The sequence below is a fragment of the Apteryx rowi genome, unplaced genomic scaffold (assembly GCF_003343035.1).
Source record: "Apteryx rowi isolate R43461 unplaced genomic scaffold, aptRow1 scaffold_801, whole genome shotgun sequence".
NCBI lineage: Eukaryota > Metazoa > Chordata > Aves > Apterygiformes > Apterygidae > Apteryx > Apteryx rowi.
The window spans coordinates 112,778-130,935 of NW_020451096.1; the positions used below are offsets into that span (position 1 = coordinate 112,778).

The 18,158-nt window shown below is 35.9% G+C and overlaps 1 protein-coding gene across 2 annotated transcripts in view; it reads right to left on the minus strand.

Annotated features, from left to right (window-relative positions):
* GABPA (GA binding protein transcription factor subunit alpha) overlaps positions 1 to 17,374 on the minus strand; it is a 30,072-nt gene extending 12,698 nt beyond the window's left edge. For both annotated transcript variants that reach the window (XM_026089220.1, XM_026089221.1), the window contains exons 1-4: positions 17,274 to 17,374; positions 13,127 to 13,271; positions 10,710 to 10,794; positions 2,180 to 2,425 (exon numbers count right to left, since the gene is read on the minus strand). In XM_026089220.1, coding sequence (XP_025945005.1) covers positions 2,180 to 2,425; positions 10,710 to 10,794; positions 13,127 to 13,271; positions 17,274 to 17,350 — 553 coding nt within the window. In that variant the 5' untranslated portion in view covers positions 17,351 to 17,374. The remainder of the gene's footprint in view (positions 1 to 2,179; positions 2,426 to 10,709; positions 10,795 to 13,126; positions 13,272 to 17,273) is intronic.
* Positions 17,375 to 18,158: the final 784 nt, after the last annotated feature.

An 18,158-nucleotide genomic window follows, 5' to 3' on the forward strand; every position in this document is an offset into this window, starting at 1 on the left:
TAAGAAGCAAAGAAAGCAAAGCTTTCTAGGTCTACAAACGTTATCTAGGAGCCACAATTTCCACTTTTCCTAATAAAGGAAGATAACATTGCATCATTTTTCATTACTACTACCTAAAACTATGCAATGTAATCCTTTGAGAACAGCCAAACCCAAAGGGTTTTGGTCTTTAAAAATCGTAACATGAAATGCAGTGACTTTTCATCAAAAATCTGCTAATTTGCTCTCTTTGACAGAACATGATCTGCAGAGGAACACAAATCATTATTTTCCCTAACCAACCCCAAAGTTTCTGCGTTTTCTACTGCTTCCTTTCTTGGCTTTATTTCTCATATCAATTAATAGTCTCATTCTTCCTAGGGATCTTTGCAATGGTACCAAACTTTTGAATTCCATTAGCAGAAATGCCTTTAACAGCTGAAGATTTGTAGTCTCTGATACAAACCACCAAAAACATATAACAAAGGGAAAGCCACAACATTTTAAAGACCTGTTAAAAACTGATTTTGAATTTACAGCAAAAGAGGTAGACCTGCAGGAATGTAAGGAAGGAGACACCAAGGTACTAACTTCTTTGGTGGATATTATTTACTGATCAGATCTGACTTTTAATACCAGCATACACTACTTTTCGGATTCAAGGTTGATAAAATGATTAGTAATTTCAGAAAGTGTTACAGACCCTGACTACACAACTCTAAAGGAAACTGGCCTCTCCTTCCATTTTTTTAAATACAGGTTTATAATGTTAAAAAAAAAACAAACTACTTTTTTGAGGACTACACATAAATTTTAAGTGTTTTATGTTCTCAGGAACTTCTGACTGCATCACAGTATAGAACTTAGTGGTGCCCCATTTCAACTCAAGTCCATGCAATGGGCAGATAGCCAGTCTAGCACATTTTTCTGATATCAAGTGAAGACTATGGTTATAGAGATCTCTGTCACAACAAACTAGTATGATTTTCCTAGAAAAACTGCACTCCCATGACACAGAAGACATTAAACTTCTAAAGCCACAATTGTGTGGATTTTTTTTTTCTTTTTAAAGCCAGGCAGCAAAATTAGTAAAATTTATTCACATTACTCAATGTCATAACAACGTGGTCTTAAATAATTTTCTTCTTGTATTAATGGGAGAACATGTGGACAGATTTCATGGACTATTGATAATGTATGACATCTCTAAAAGCATTTTGCATCACACCCTTAATTCACAGACATGATAAAAGCTATTTTGGAAATGCTTGCCAATGAGATCAACAAAAAGTATCAAAAAGCCATTGCTTTAATTATCAAAAATTTGTTAACATTGTTAACCTATTAAGTATCCTGTGACTTCACTGGCATTTTTTTTTAATTGCTTCCAAGTACCCCCTTTGCCAAAAATACTCCAGTTCTTCAAATCTGCTTATGTAGTACAGCTTCATGCGCTGGACATATCTTGACAGTACATTTCAGAGTCACAAAAAGCAACTCAATTGCATAAGCTCCTGAATATATTATAGGTCTGAAACTGCAGTTACAGTTCAATCTTGAACATACACTTAAAAGACACTTTTTCTAAGATAACAAGAAATTAGTAACCTGCTTAGTGGCAACAACACTAGCTCAAAAGATTATGATTTACTTTACATTCAGGTAAGATACAGGTATCTTTACATTCAATTCTGAATTACGTTTTTCCACTGTGTTCAAGCCAACATTTTGCTTTCCATGCAAAATCCAATTTTACAACATGCTCAACTTCCTGCAGCCTATCAAATAGTTTGTTGCAGTATCTTTAGATTAAATTCCTCCCCTCTCCAAGTCCTGAGTGCTGTTCAAATTCAGATCCATATTTGAAGAGTTTTGCCATTAACATATATATTTTAAAGAGAGTGATAAGAAGAAAAATGATTTCTAAAAACTCCAATTACAAGGAAGTTGTGGAGCAAACAGCACTATTTTAGTAAAACTCTTAGAAACGTTGATTCTATTTCTCTTTAGCCTACTCTTTTGCAGAAATATTTGCATTGCATTCACCTATACCATAGGCAGCCTTCTCTGAGGTACCAGAGCACTTTAATTGTATAATCAATGTTAAGTAATGCTCATTTATTAAAAAAATGCAAACTTCCAAATAAACAAAAGAGCATTCCCCCCTCCATGTACACACACAGAGTCATGTACTAAGTACCATAGGGAATTCCAAGGCGTTCTTGCTCCTTTCGATAGCCTTCCAGTGCTGCAGCCCATCGTGTCACTTGTTCAGAGGTCTCATCTGAAATTGTTGTTATATGTTTTGTTCCATCCAAGGTTATCACTTGAGCTTCTTCAACAAGGTGAGCTTCAGCCTCAGCATGATGAGCATCTGGATCAATCACTACTTCCACAGTCTCCACAGGCTTCACAATCTCAAGGATGTTTAACTTGGGCTCTATCCCTAGGTACAGAAAGAACAAACATAAAAGTTAAAGATCACAGTGCAACAATAACAGATAAATATTATTTTAAAACTTGCCAATTAAAAAGTGTTAGCAAACTTAGGAAAGAAGCATGGCACAAAAGAAACATCATCTAATTTCTGCAAGTGTCCATACTTACTGAAGTACCTACTTTCAAGTACATACTTTACAAGTGAACACGAAACTGTCTCTCTTCCCTTCCTGTGTTCTAGTTTCATATTCTAGATAGGTGATCCCTTTCACCTATCTTGAACAAGATGCTCAGCATGCCCCTATGTTGAACAAAACACTTGTTCTTTAGAAAAGAAATACAGTGCGTCGGGGGGTGGGGGGTGGGACTTGCCTCCCTTCTCCTGAAAGTAACAGGTGTTACTTTTAGTCTTTACAATATTTCTCCACTTTCTCTGGAGTCTACATACCCAAGTTAACACTGTTGTTCAAAATGTGTGCTCTGTTAAATACACTGCCTCCTGCAGGACTTCATCTTTATCAGCTATTTATTTTGTGGTTTTAGGTCAGTCACTTAAGACCTCTTCCAACTCTGCTGCATATGTCTGTATCCATTAGGCAGCAATGAAGAAAGCATTCAGTAATGATACTAATGCTTTATATCACTGCCATCTCTGTGGTCTTCCAAGAAGGCATTCTGCCCTACTTGTACCTCGCCAAATCTGACATTGCTTAGGAGACTTTTCCAGCCATGTGATAGATACCTTCTCTCTGTCCCCTCCCCAGCTCCAATGCCATTATAATATACTAAATAGAAATAATTTCTTTCCATTTTTGTGGCATATAGGTTGCTTATATCATTTCCATTATAATACCAAGAACAACTGTACTTCAACAGATCTCTGTCAAACATATCTGAACCTTCCTTCAACACTTCTGGGGAAAATCCTTGAAGAGGGTATCTTCATCTTTGGAAATGCTCAAAACCCAACTAGACAGAGTCCTGGGCAACCTGCTGTGACTGACACTGCTTGAGCAGAGGCACTGGACAAGACAACCTCCAGAGGTGCCTTCCGACCTCTACTATTCTGTGATTCTGTGAAAATCTGTAAAATTCTTTAAATTCAACATGACTTTGAAAACCTTGACTAGGACTAGATATTCATTTGGCAAGATTCACAGGAAATCACATGACCAGAACAATTTCAGTTTGATCTTGTGCCATAAGATACTACTTCACATCCCTGCTGTCTAACCTATATTAAAGCTTAACACAACAAGGCTGTTTCTGGAGGTGATATTGCCATAAAAGCTAAAAACCACAATCTATTTACTGTTTAGGAGGAAAAATAGAAGTAGCACATCCATAAGAACGAATAAAGTCTTGTCTTTTTCAGACAAGAACTCCTATTGATTTTAAATGAATTCAGCTTGAGAAAAATGACAATGAGAACAGTACAAAGATAGTAAGTACAGTTTATTCAGCCTTGAGCTTTCTACACAAACTTGCAAGACACATGGGACAAAAAAGGAGAAACACAACTCTGGTACTACAACACTGGTGGTAAAACCACTATTTTGCTGTTATAGCTGTTTGGTGTTTCATTTGGGTCATGAACATTTAGGTCAACTGTACTTCTCTCTCCTACTGTGCGTTTTTAGATTTGAACACAACTAACGTGAGAAGATGTCAGTTAGAAAACACTCAGTGACTGTAGACATTCCGATTTGATAAAAGGTTTATTTTTCTCCTTGATCAGAAATTTCCTGAAGATGCAAGGCAAATGCTGAATGGAAATGTTACACTTTCTAGTAAAGAGACTATTCTCCAGTGACATACACTGAAGTCTTCATGGATGAATTCTATTTAAAGAGAAAAAAAAGAACTCACAAAAACCCCAAAGAAATTACCGGGAAAAAAAAACAAACAAACCCCAAAATCACAGCACATCTCGAAACCCATCCTACTCCTGACATTTTAATTCAGAAAGACAGAGAAGTTTTCCAAATAATATTTGAAGCACAATAGCCCAAATTTTGTCACTGTACTCCCATTCAACCTTCCCAAACAAGAAATATAGACAAGTAGAGGAAAACTGTAAGCCAGTGCTTCCATTCACTTGGTTGCATTTAATATTAATGTTTGATCTGTCTGGCATAATATCATACCTGTAATTACAACATTATCAAAACTAACTAAAGAAATCAAAAGCAAGAGGAGTGTCATTTTTGATCTTCCAACTAACTTTAATTCTTATTAAAATTTGTTGGACAACTTGACATTTTAGAAAACAAAACCAAGCTGAAGAATACAGTATATCTTTGTTTTTTTGTTTGTTTGTTTTTAATGAAATATATAGGAAGACCTGAATATTTCTTTTGTATTACATTAACATCCAGGCTCCAGATCATACACTGATTCTTTGTGCATTACACAAATAAAAATTCAATCTGTACCCAAAAAAGTGAATAAGCTAAGCAAGATTGTCAATCTTACCAAGAATCACGGAGGAAAGAAAAAAAAAAAGAAAAGGAAAAAAAAGAAAACATCCAGACAATGGATAAGTAAAGGTAGTAAAAAAGCATTCAGCATCATAACAAAGTAGCTACAACTCACTGCCTACTTAGTCATGCTCAGGTGAAAGCATTCAATAGGCCTCACAACTGTAGCTCTCATAAAGGGACTTGGAGAAGAGGATAAGGGGATGACTTCAGATTTTTGCTATGCATGGAAAAAATGCAAAGGTGTTTAAGGGAGCAACAGACTAAAGAGATGAAAGTTGACATGATTAACAGAATGATGGCATAAGTGGACACTTTTCACTGGTAATGCACATATAACTGATAAAATCACATTGTATAGGACAAAGAAACGTGCTGGCTGAAAGAAAAGAATGAAAATGCGCTCTCTACAGTAAATTGTAGATAACACTAGCAGCATTGTAGTAAATGAACATCCAGTTTGCCAGTCATAATACAATGGGCAAAACCAGGTATTCCTTATTTTGGTCATTTGTTTGTCTTTCCATGGCTCTGTCATATTCTGGAAAACTTGACAATCATCCGGCTGAGAACCATGCTGTCCACTGTCTGTTATGTGGCCAAACAGGTTTTATGTTTGTAGGGTTGCCAATTCAGCATCTTTTCCAAGCAGTAGAAATAGTTTAAGATAAGTGAAAGTCTTCTTAAGCATAGGAGAAACTTCTGGTGTTGCCTCTCTACAACCCTAACTTAAAAAGTGCAATAATCTCTGCTCAAAAATCGTGTTTCTCCTTTAAAAAAATCCATTTGAAGTGCATTTAAAACATAGTTCCACATTCTAAACAATCTACCCTGAAGTGACACTCAAGTATGAGACTTCTGAGGCTCCCTATTGTATTTACTACTTAAGCAAAACATAAAAGGAATATGTCATTTTAAATCATCTTATACAGACCTAGTTCTAACTTTGATTACCAGACTGCAAATACTGGAGCTACTCTGATCAGATGTTGATGCAACAGAATTCAAACAAAAAATTCTGTGTCTGAGAGAGCAGAGGGAAAATAAAATAAAAGGGATTGTATACAGTAATATGAAATTAAGGATGTGAAAATAGATGTAGGCAACCAGTAAGTGATTGATTAGATGAAGAAACAGACATAAATATAAAGCAAACAAGTAAGAACACGTGCATAGAGTAGCAAGTGTTTTGACTAGGCCATTAACTTATGAAGCAAAGATTCATTTTAAATTCAGATAGGAATAGATAAGGGAAAATACTAAGGGTTAAAGCTGTATTTTTTGATCCTCAAGATTAAGCAAAGAAAGTAACCAGAAAAAGCTTTTAGAAAGAAACTGTTTGCTATTGCTCCAAAATAATTCACTGTCTGTCAAATAACTACATGCCAAAAAAACTGTGAATCTACTGCTTTATCCATAATGCAAACAGGGAGATCAAAGTGATGAGTCTCTGTAGAGGGATCAGCTTATAAGTAAAAATGTTGTGAAGTAACAGTCTGCCACCTACCTTACTGCAATGTTAGATTAAAATAAATTCACTGGATTTGGCTGCATCTCTTCTCAAATCTCTCCCTTTACCTACTTTACAAGAAAACAGATGACCACTTTCCACTCTGTGGAAACAAAGCCCGTTTTTTGTTTCAGAGTATATTCTAAACATTTCAGGAAAATATTATGTTTCATACATGCCTTGAAGCAAGTTAGATTTTATATTTTCTGCAGCTTTATTTCTGATACTTTTCAGTTAAATGTTACAAATTTTCTTATAAAGCTTTTATAAATTATTTCTCATGATAAATTTACAGCCATTTTCCTTGGCCAGCAAATAAATTGTGGAACTCAATGTCACAGAATCTCACGCACATCAGAAGTATAAAGAGGTCCAAAAAGGAGAAAAAAATTCAAGGAGGCTGGCCATCAAGATTTCTAGATGTAGCCTCCAGCACAAGTCCCTTCACTGCTAATTGTCTGAAGCTAGAGAATATACTAGGGTAAGACTGATCTATGGGCACCCTGGTTTTGTTCTCTAAGCACATGCTAATGACCACAGCCAGAGACAGGACATTAGTCAAACTGCACCTTTAATCTAAACCAACACGGCTCGTTATGCTGACAAATCCTTCCTTTACATACTAGAAATTAAAGCCTAGTTATTGCAAAAAACTCTTTAGAAATCACAGTCAAATAAGGAGTTATGCACTTAAAACAGGACTCAGACTTCAGATACCTAAATCCAAAGAACATCTCATGCTTCACCACCGCTTATCCCTGAAATCTCTGTAATTACCTATAGCACAGCTATGTACACATGCTCAGAAATTCTCGGCAAAAATTGCTGATACTAAGCTCTTGCCTTATTCAAGCACTCAAAAAGTAAGTGGAATTGCATCTGTGCAGGAACATGTTAACCCTGCAGGAATGCTCTGGGTGTGTGTAACATACTCTGACAAAACTGAGTTCAACACAGACAAAGCAACTACAGACACTTTCATTTATAGACACTGCCTTGACAAGCTTAAGTTTGTTTTATTCTGTACCTGAGTGTCTTGAAAGCCAGGCTAACTGAACTATCTGTTTATATACCAACCACCCAAACAAGAAAGAGAAAGTAAAACCATACTGGACACCTGCATAATTCAGGTCTCTCTCCTCCTACTGCTTAAACCAATGATGGACAGAGATCTCCGTTCCCCGCTCTCATTCCAGCCCTTTGAATCTGTACCTCCATCTCCTGTAACCCATCTGCAAAAAGTGTGTTAAGTACTTCTGTTCTGCCTTGTCTCTACTCTGGTGATTAAGGAGGTAGAAGAAACAGAAAAGATTTCTTCAGGTGACAGACTGCCAGCCAGATCTTCCACCACTGCTCTCAGTCACAGGAAATTAAAAAGTAAAAAATAAGTTTAACCAGAATTATAATACTGCCTATACAATATTTCTTGCATAGCAATATTGTTTTGCAGTCATTTTGGCTGACATACAATTCTTCTATCACAATATTCTTTTATCACAAATGCAATAGCATGTTTCTGCATGAAACAGTCTTTCAAAATGACTGCACCACAAACAAAACAGCTACTGAACTTCTTTCAGAGGAGATATTGTTGGGGGAAGTTCCTCCAAAAGAGACTTCAACTTAAGCCGTATACCCAGCACCAAGAATTACAACTTGAAAAGTTTATCAACTTTTTTTTTTTTTTTTTAAGATCAAAGTAAGCAACTAAAAATAGAGTAAGAAACAATTTCACCACATCTCAAAAACCCCACCCAACTTTGGACAGCTTTAGCTGGAAGCCATGTAGATAGTGATGTTCACTGAAAAGAACAAACCTCAACCAGTTAACCTCAACTTCTTGACAGTGTCTCCTCATACCCATTGCTGGTGTTTAGCATCTAAGTTACACTATCTACTGTGAAGAAACTACACAAACTAAACATTTGACTAAACAGACTACCACAGTCTAACCTAGCATCAAGATCCCTGTCTTCAGGAATATCAACCCTTACAGTTTAAGGATGGCAAAATGTTAATGGTTATCATCAGTCAGACAGGCAGGATAAATCCTTAATCAGATATAACTTGTGTCTGGATAAAAAAAAAAAAAAAAAAAATACTAAAATACTTGCTATGGAAGTCTTCAAAACTAAAGCTTCTTTCAAATTCTTTGACATACAATGCAACACTGTTACTCGGATCTCCCCAAACTTGCAAGAGGCTTATTTGAGAGTCATGTAGAACCAGGCTGCACTCAAAACAGATGGTGTCACAGTGGCAGGAAAAACATATACATCTCCATTCTTCAAACCAAGAGGAAGAAATTAAGTGAAGATGGAGTGACAGAATGGTCTTTCTAATGAACCAAGCAAGGGAAGTTAAAAAAACACCCCCCTCCAACCCTTAAAACATTAAGCAATAGCAGCAAAGCCCACCTACTAAATGTACTGCAATCTGTTGATTTTTGTGCTGATACTTAATCTACCATAACTTCCATTATGATACTTTTGGATGAAATATTATAAAAGAGCTACACTGAGTCATATTCCAGCTGGTGTTTATTCCTCTGTATTTATAGATGGCTAATCAAAATTTGATACAACACTTGAACTGACATAACAGATTGCCTGTCAAGAAATAAGAGAATCCAGTCCACAGCGAGGATTAGCATCACTGATTATTGCTTGCTTAATTCTGTAAAAGACAACTGGGGGGGGGGTGTCAACTTGGGAGAAATCAAGAATCTTTCAGATACTTCACCCACAGAACAGAGAAGGAACGGGAGGTGACATAAGAAGCTGGTTTTTTTTTTTCTATGGCTCTATATCCTAAACAACAACACAAAACTCCCTTTTTAACGAGACACTGCAGTCAGAATAACAAGACTTTCTCCCTGGTAGTGACCTGACCACTTCTTTAGTTTATTTGCATCTATGCCATTTGTTTAGTGATCTTCTGCCTTGCCACACTTTTTTCAATTTGAACTGTCACAATTCTTATGAGCTGCTTAAGCGTTAAGTATCAGGGCTTGAAAATAACACTGAGGACTGTTCTGAAGTCATACAAAAGCATTTAGTATTTCGGTGTTTATTTTGAAGAGGGAAAAGAAAAAAAAGGCTCTTTGGGTTATTTGGTCATATACTTCAGTTTCACATTAAAAATACTGAAAACATAGGAGAAAAATGGAGGATATTATTGAAAGATCCTTATCATTACCTGCACCCTTCTGAAAATGGAAGTCTGAGCACTGCACATTATAAGCTACTGGACATGAATTAAGAGCAGTTACATAAGAGAAATTTTGAATTCAACCTAGCACTTGTCACTTGACAGCATTAAATGTAAACCCTTAGTCCTACTGAACACTTAATACAAAACATAAAGGCTTTCTTCAGTCTAATCTATGCTGAAACCACAAGAAAACCAGATGTGCTCCCCAAATTTTGCTAATCTGCTTAGCTGACATAACTCAAAACAGAAAATCAAAGATATCCTACTCCAATAGGAACTTGTTGCCATTGTTGATTTAAAAATACGACAAACATTAGAACCACTTATAGCTGTTTCCAGAGTCTGATACGCAGTTTCTCAGTGAGTGGCTGCAGTCCTTTCACACAGACATACGGAGGGGGCAAAGGAGAAGAACAGGGCACAAAGCAACAAACAGAGCTACTAATTGCTGAGAATTTGACAAGGTGAAATCCTGGTGTGCCTGACGCCGCAAACAAATAAAGACTATGTATCAACAAATACCTATCCACCTGGTTAATGCTCATCTGTCACAATGGTTTAGTCCAAATTCTCATCCAAAGAAAACAGGTAACAGATGGTGAACCAGCCTTTCATAACAATTTTCAGGTAGGTGCATGTACTCTCATAAGCCAGTTATTCAGGAAGTACACAAGCTCACACTCCTCATTCAGACAGGACTGTCATATAGCTAGATAAAATCTTTTGCCTCCTTAGACGCTTGGTCTGATATGAATAACTACTCACCCTTAATGAAAGCCTCATAATCTAGGCAACTACCACTATTTGACTCAGTTTTTTGTTTTCTTTACTGTGAAATCAATATGAAGTTATTATAAGAGAAAAATACATTTTAGATAGCATCAGTCCATCATATTTATTTTAATTACTATACTATATATTTTAATTACACATAACCATGGTATACAATGGAAAAGACATTCTGAATCTATGTGACAGTTCAGTTATTTTCTCAGAATTACTGTTAAAAAGAGTAGAGGATTGATTTTGATCACAAGCACTCCAGCAATATTACTTTGTCTGTACAACAGACAAAATTAACTACTTACCTTGCCTAGATATTACTTGCACACTGAGTTGTACTGTTCCATCTGTTTTTACTCCTTGATCAAAAAGGCTGCGATCTGGATCCAGCTTGATAAAAGCAGAAAAAACAAACAAACAAACACGCATTAGTCTCACAGTTACAAGAAACACTTACTTTCCTTTGAACTTTATAAAAATGTCTGCAGTGAATTTTCTAAAGAAGGGTGAAAATATTTTTATTACTGAGTAGACATAGTACACAACACCAAGAACTTCATCAGAATTTGAAATGTGTCACCCTGTTCTGATTAAAATGGTGTTTCACTTACAGGAACATTTTTTAACCTGATTAGTAAAGAAATGCCTGGAAGTACCCTTACTTTGTAAAAAAAATTCTAGAATTCCTTTTCTCAGTTTTTAACATCTTAATAAATACTTTTGTCTTAAAAGCAGTATTCTTCCTGTTGTTTCTGGAAAGGCCAAAGATGTCTGACTAACTACAAATAAAATATCCAGCTGAACACAAAGTGAAATAGTTGTACTGCTTAACATGTGATGGTGCCTGTAGAGAGTGTGGCAGGGGTGGGTTGGAGGAGTAAAAGAAAGAGAAAACTCCATTTTGGGGAAACCAGCAATATTCTCACTGCAGTGCTTCCAATAAATGCTGATCAAAGATAATCATCTCAACTGGCTTTTCCTTTAGAATCAGATTTCCTCTGAAATCTTATATCTTGCTACACAGGCAGTGTTAACACTAATTTAAATTAATCTTTCAGTCTTTCCGACATGGCCTCGGAATCATTTTCTGTCATTGCATAAGGTTCTTCCCTTTTGCCCAACAATCTTAGTGTAATTACATCACTTACTATTTTTTGCTTAAAATATATATCTGAGTAAAATAAATTATTTATATTCTTCTCTATATTATACAATTTAAAATGACATCTCGTCTGCAACAACTACACAGAACTCACTGGGAGTTACTAAGAACTTGCTGCCTGGTGTCCAGAGGATGCAGGGAAGAATGTCAAAAACTTCAGTTTCTACTGGAATCATCTCTTCACCCTACCAAACACAGTCTTTTTTCTTCTGTAAGACTATCTTTTCCCATTTTTAACCTTGTTAAAACTATGGAAAGATGGGTGGGGGGGAAATCTCTAATCCCACTTAAAAAAAAATGTTGAAAAAGTCTAATTATTAATTTAGTTCACTTAAATAAAACTTAGCTTTCTTCCTTTTCCATCAGCAAGTTACTGACATGTATACACATACTTCTCCAGAACTCCACTGTATTTATTTCTAATGAAAGTGACATTCTGCCATATCTGAACAGCCTATGAGAAAACTCCAAAAGCAATACCAACAGAGCTTTAACAAGACCACAACAACAATCTGGTTATCCATCATAATTTAAAAGTCTTAATTTTTTTGTAAGGGTGTATTTGGAAAAATCCAGGATCTAAAATACCATCCTTTTTGCCTTGTTAAATGCTATTATATTGGTTCTGAGAGTTTACTGTAATACTACTAATTTTCGAAATATTTAAAATGAATTGCTATGCAATATGAAAGCAACTAGAATGATAAGACTAAGATCTAGAAACAGGAAGGTGATTTCCCAGGTTTCACTATGCCTAAATTTACTACAGATCAGGTATTTCCTCCTTAAGAACTTTAAATCTTTTTCACTACTATCCAAATCATGAAAATCTTAAAGTTGCACTAAATATTCCACTGATTTTTCTGGTACTCCAGAGAACCATGAAGGACCAGTAAGAACAGCAGGACAATAGAGAGGACTACCAAGCTTTTTTGTATGGCAGCTTTATTAAAGCTTTAAAAGAATTATCACAAAACAGCACATTATACTGAAATTACGCATCAGTCAGGGAACAGTACAGTAACCACTTATTTCAGGCTTTCAACTGCCAAGAGTTTATCATTACGGAAAGTTTGTTGTGTAATGCTTTGCTATCTATGCACCTGAAAACTATAAAAACAAACTTTCTCTCTTTATTCAGAGAGTCAAAGCAAGATTAGACTCCCAGAAGTTCAGATGGCAACAAATGATGTGAGCTACCTTAAGAGCTTTTACTTAAATAGTATTGCCATTGCCCTCATGCTCCTGAAATGCAATGATGTTCTTTCACTTGGAAGGGTCTTTCTGCATTTGGGTTCCCCCTCCATTCTCCCCCACACCTTCCCATGAACCCCTTTGATCTCACATGATTCATGAAGTCTTCCAGTTTCATTTGTACTGAATTAGTGTGTGCATATTAAATAGTCAGAAGATGATGAAGCTGACACAATTATACTTGTAATTTATATACCAAATGAAGCATGAATTCCATGAATGGTAGAAAGGGACTAAGTATGTAAAATGCTTCTCAAAAAAGAGTGTAAATCCTTGAAAGCAATTTTCTACAATCTTTCAATTTACCTGGATATCTTGCAGACAAATTTCATGTGCATCCAAGGAACACTGCAGTCTGGGTTCCAGTAACTTCTTAAGATTTCCAATTGGTTCATTGATGTCAATAGCTTGACTCACAAATTCCGCTGTGGTATAGGTTTGCTCAACAATGCTTAAATGCGAAATAAATACAACAGATCATGAAACAACAGCACTGAAATTGGTCACTGCTTTTCTTAGAGGTGACTTAATTCCACCTCCACTGTGCTTACTTCTGTATTTAAGTGAACTGCTTCATGAAATGCATGTAGTTGAGCTCGATTCAAGTATGTTTTATTGACCAATTACATCATTAAATAGCATAAACAACTAAACAATTAACTAACTTTCTCATCCAACACAATTGTTATGTTAAATAGATCAACTGCAAAAACTTTCTAGTTTCATTCAAAGTCCCTACATATTACGAAGACGTATAAACAGGAGTCTCTTCAAACACTTCAGTATCACTTAGAACTTTGTATCTCACTGTACTAAGCTTTCATTAATCACTTACTCAAATTTCCTAGTATTTACAATCTTGCCTGATCTAGGAATGATTTAATGACTAACTATAAAAATACAACACAACTATTCAGAACTTGGTGTAAAAAATAAGAAAAGCTGTACCTTTGATCCATATGGCATCATACACATCAGTTATGTTTTCTATTCATTCTAAAATTTTAGTGTTTCTTCTTAAAACACAACTGCATATTGTTAAAACATGCTTTTACTAAATCCAAGTCTTTTCCCGATTTTTTATTGACATTCAGAGCTCCTACTGAATGCAGCATTCCTACCACGAGGCACCATGCTGCACTTGCTCAGCGCAGCCGTATCATCATAACTCCCAATCACCTACTCTTATTAGGCCCCTCCACAGTTTATCTTTGATGATTTTGACTAACCTATGTTAACTTTGCACCATCTGCAACCTCTGCTGCCTTCCTATTCATTCCTTCTGGATTATTAATGAGCATAAACAGACAAATTCTACAATGGATTCTATGAAGGAAAATCTTATGCTGTTAGGACAGTAGTCAGCTTCACGTTAAAAATCTCCATTTTATATGCTGTTCAAAATTTTGGCAAGATTTGCGCTAGGGAACAAAGATAATTTATTCCTTCGATCATGGCAGAAAAACTCTTCAGTTGCAAATCATTAAAAAAAAAGTCTGATTCAAATTTTAGATTTATCTGCTCTTTGCATTCTCTCCCCCAAATTGCTTATTATTTCTTCTTAAAGTAAATAGCTCTTATTTGGGGGAAAATTAAATTGTAATTAAACAACTTTTAAAGTTATTCCTAACTTATAAATAGTGTCTAAACAACTTGATGGAACGTCCTGGATGATTAAAAAAATTTCCAAGAGGTTTCTGAAAGTTTTACTACTTCCAGACATCGAGGTAATTAATCCTCAAATCCCCTTTGCTCTCACTGTAATGCAACCCCCACCCCAAAACTCATTATGCTGGCAAATTGAAATGATTAATGCTATACGTTAAGAAACAATTATATTTTATTAAGAGACAAACTATAATACAAAGAGTATTTAACAGAGGAAGAAAAGGCTGCATGTGCTGAGTGAGGATAATTTACCTTGTTTAAGAAGGGTATGATTTCAAATTGCTTGATAAGGAGCTAAAGTGTCAGTTATGACCCCTGTGATTTATAGAGAAGAACACTAAGGAAAACCAGAACTAGCAAATAAGCCTTTTAAAATGCTGCACTGCAAACCGTAGCAGTTCTAGGGCTGGTTGATGTGCAGCTCAGATGTCACATACAGCAGAGGGCCTTGCTGTCTAGTACTGGATGTTACTTTTTAAAAATTGTGATCATAGTCCACAGTGAAACAGTCCCTTTCTGATCTCTTTAAGCATCCTGCAATCTGCATTGAACAGGCACAAACTAGCTTTCTAACAGGGGTAATTGAAGAATGGACTAAGCAATTCACTAAATGCTTAAGCAGAAAGCTTGGGACAGAGCTGAAAAAAGAAAATTCTCCGAGGTAAACATATCTGCACAGTAACCTCTTGGATATACATTTCTCTTTCTTCCCTCCTCAAGTCTCTGCAGTTAGACCAAACATTGCGGAACAATCATTACTCAGCTCTGGAGTTTGCTTTTAAGATCAATTTCTGAGGCTGCAATAAGCTAGCCAGAGAGATCATTAATAGTACTCATAACCACTAGGTACATACCAGATTACTTGAAAATTCAAGATTTTAGGACTGGTATCTCCCATGGGGCTTTTAGAAGTCTTTAAGTGCTATATAATGTTCTACATTAAGTGATTAAATAAATCTAGGCACTGCTGGCACTAGTGAAATCCTCAGTGAAGGAAGAAATGCACTTCGTGTGATAACTTTTTCTATTAAAAATAGAAAATTTTACATAGGAAAGGGGTAGAACATTAGAATGGGAAGTTTCTGTGACACTTGGAAAGAGTTGTGGGGGCGTGGAAGACAGTGTTGAAAGAACTTCTTGAGAAAGCAATGGAATAAATTAAAACCTGAATAAAAAGAAAAGGAACAAACAGTGAAGTTTGGCCCAAGAAAGATCAAAGAGAAAATCTAACAGCTGAGAGGGACTGGAACAATGGAGAAGTACAGTCAAAAGGCAGGTGTGATGTCATTTGTCTCTGTGTCGAAAGAAAAGGTTTAAACTGCTCAACCCAAGTCTTTACTTTTGAATTTCAAATCCTTGCCAGCAAGGTAGTCATTAGTTTTGATGGAGGGTAAACAGGCTTCAGGAGAAGTCATATTCAGATATTAACACAGAATAACTGTTAAAGCTGTAGCATACAGAGCAGCAGACACATAGCAAACCCACCCCAACCTTGATGCAAGTGAAGGAGGGGAGATTTTTCAAGTAAAGAAACTAGTCACCTAAGTTAGTGACTGACTGATGAATGATGACTGCCAGGTAGGGAACAAAGAAGGAGAAAAATACCTCCTGTCACGCAGAATGATCGTCTGTATCTTTTAACCAGTCAGCATAAGCTTATGCATACAAGTGACAACCAGAAGGAACTACAGCAACTTGTAACCTTGCAAAAAACATTAGCGACATGCTATAGCTGTCATGCATTAAAATGACTTGAATATATGGCACAGGCATTCAGAAATCTCGATTTTATAGGACTCATATCCCAACAACAATCATGAGAGTTGGCCTCTTTCAATTTACACAGATGGAAATTAGAAAATACATGGATAGAGTCAGTTTGTAAGAATTAAAAATATATAAGGAGCTCAGGACAAGGAGAAACTAATAAATGGTTCAGAATCAGTTTTCCAAAACAAGTTCTTAAAGAGCAGGTCATCTACAGCCTCAGCTATCTCTTCCCAACGTATTAACTGCCTCTCTGAGCTTTCAAAATAGTGTGAGAATTAGGAAGGAAGCATTAGGAAGAAAAATTAGGTTGAGGCAAATAAGGCAAAGAACATCAGACTTCGATATCTATCATTTCAATGGACCTGATAATCTCTAATATAGAGAGAATATCATTTCTACTGCACTGAAAAAATGACCTTGGGTAAGAGTAAAGCAATTGACTGGAGAACCTGAAAAGTTCATTTCACTTACAGAAGGATATGCTGGAGCTGTAAGGTTCACAGCAAGTACATGTAGACACATTCCTACAGACATTAAAGTTAGGGGAAAGAGAACTATGAAGAATATGGCAAGAGATAAATTGGTTTGGGATTCAAGCAATTAAGATGAAGGCAATGCCCTATATTGCTTTCCTATAGTGGCTACATTCCTACTTCAAGACAACCACCATTTAATTAGATAAGGAACATAAGAATGGAAGAGTGCACACACAAAACTGAGAATGTTGTTTCCACATTTTTTCAGCGTTCTTGCCACATAAAATCAACAGCAGGAGTGTGGAGATCATACTGATCCGGTTACTTCTGCTAGTGTAAGGTTATTTTTTGCCTAGCTAGAAAACACTTATTTCTTAGCACTGGCCATCTCTGAAGCACTACAGAATAACTAAATAAAAAATCTGAATAACTGAACTTAGTATGTGCAGCCATAAATCTGAAACCAATTAAAGAAAGAAAGAAAGAAAAAAAAAAATCAGTTACAATACAATGACCCAAAAAGCAAAGAGAGTACATACCTTTCTTCAGTGCATTCTTGTTTCTCAGTTCCATCAATTTCTATTTCTATCAGCTCCTCTGCATCTCTCTTAGTCATGGCTAAAATGTTTTAAAAACAGAGCTATGAACAGAAAATAATTTTTTAGGAAGTTACAGACAAATAAAACTAGATGATGGTTGTGTCCTATCAAACATTACTTAACCAAATAATTGGACAGCATTTTAACTATAAAATAGTGGAGCACTTGGTACTACCCATTCACATTATTTCTCAAAAAAATATGAAAAGCTAATACAGATTTCACAGAACAAATGACAATACCTGTTCCTTAAATGAATGCAAATTCAGGACTATAAATGGAAATAAATACAGAGCCCAGCACCTGTTTTACTTGGAGGCATCCATATTTATTGGATACCCTTGGAATGGACTGGCTACAGCTTTTAATGGCTGGTTTCAAAGAACTTTCAAAAGCTCTTTGAAAATGTTTAAATTTTGCTGTCTACATCCTCCTACATACTACCCTCCTAGAAAGGCTGGAAGATGCTGCTTATAAATTCAAGCAGCACTTAAAAGGGCTGAGCTAAATTTCTGCTCCTTGACACCTTCATAAGTCACTACAAAAAGGGATGTGCACAGTGACAGAATTCACTAATGACACAAGACCATTGAGAAAACTGAAAAGTTGCAGAAAGAACTCATGATCTTGAATGACTTACAGCAGAAGAAATTTAATAACAATAAATGCAAAATGACACACAGTGAGTAAATATTATAAGAACATAGTAATTGCAAGTGTACAGAACTAGATATGACATTCTGGAGTCCCCTGTGGATTGGGCTCTAAACGGGCATCTGGATTAGTAATTGTTCACTCTCTTTAATAAAAAGTGGTTTGTCTTTT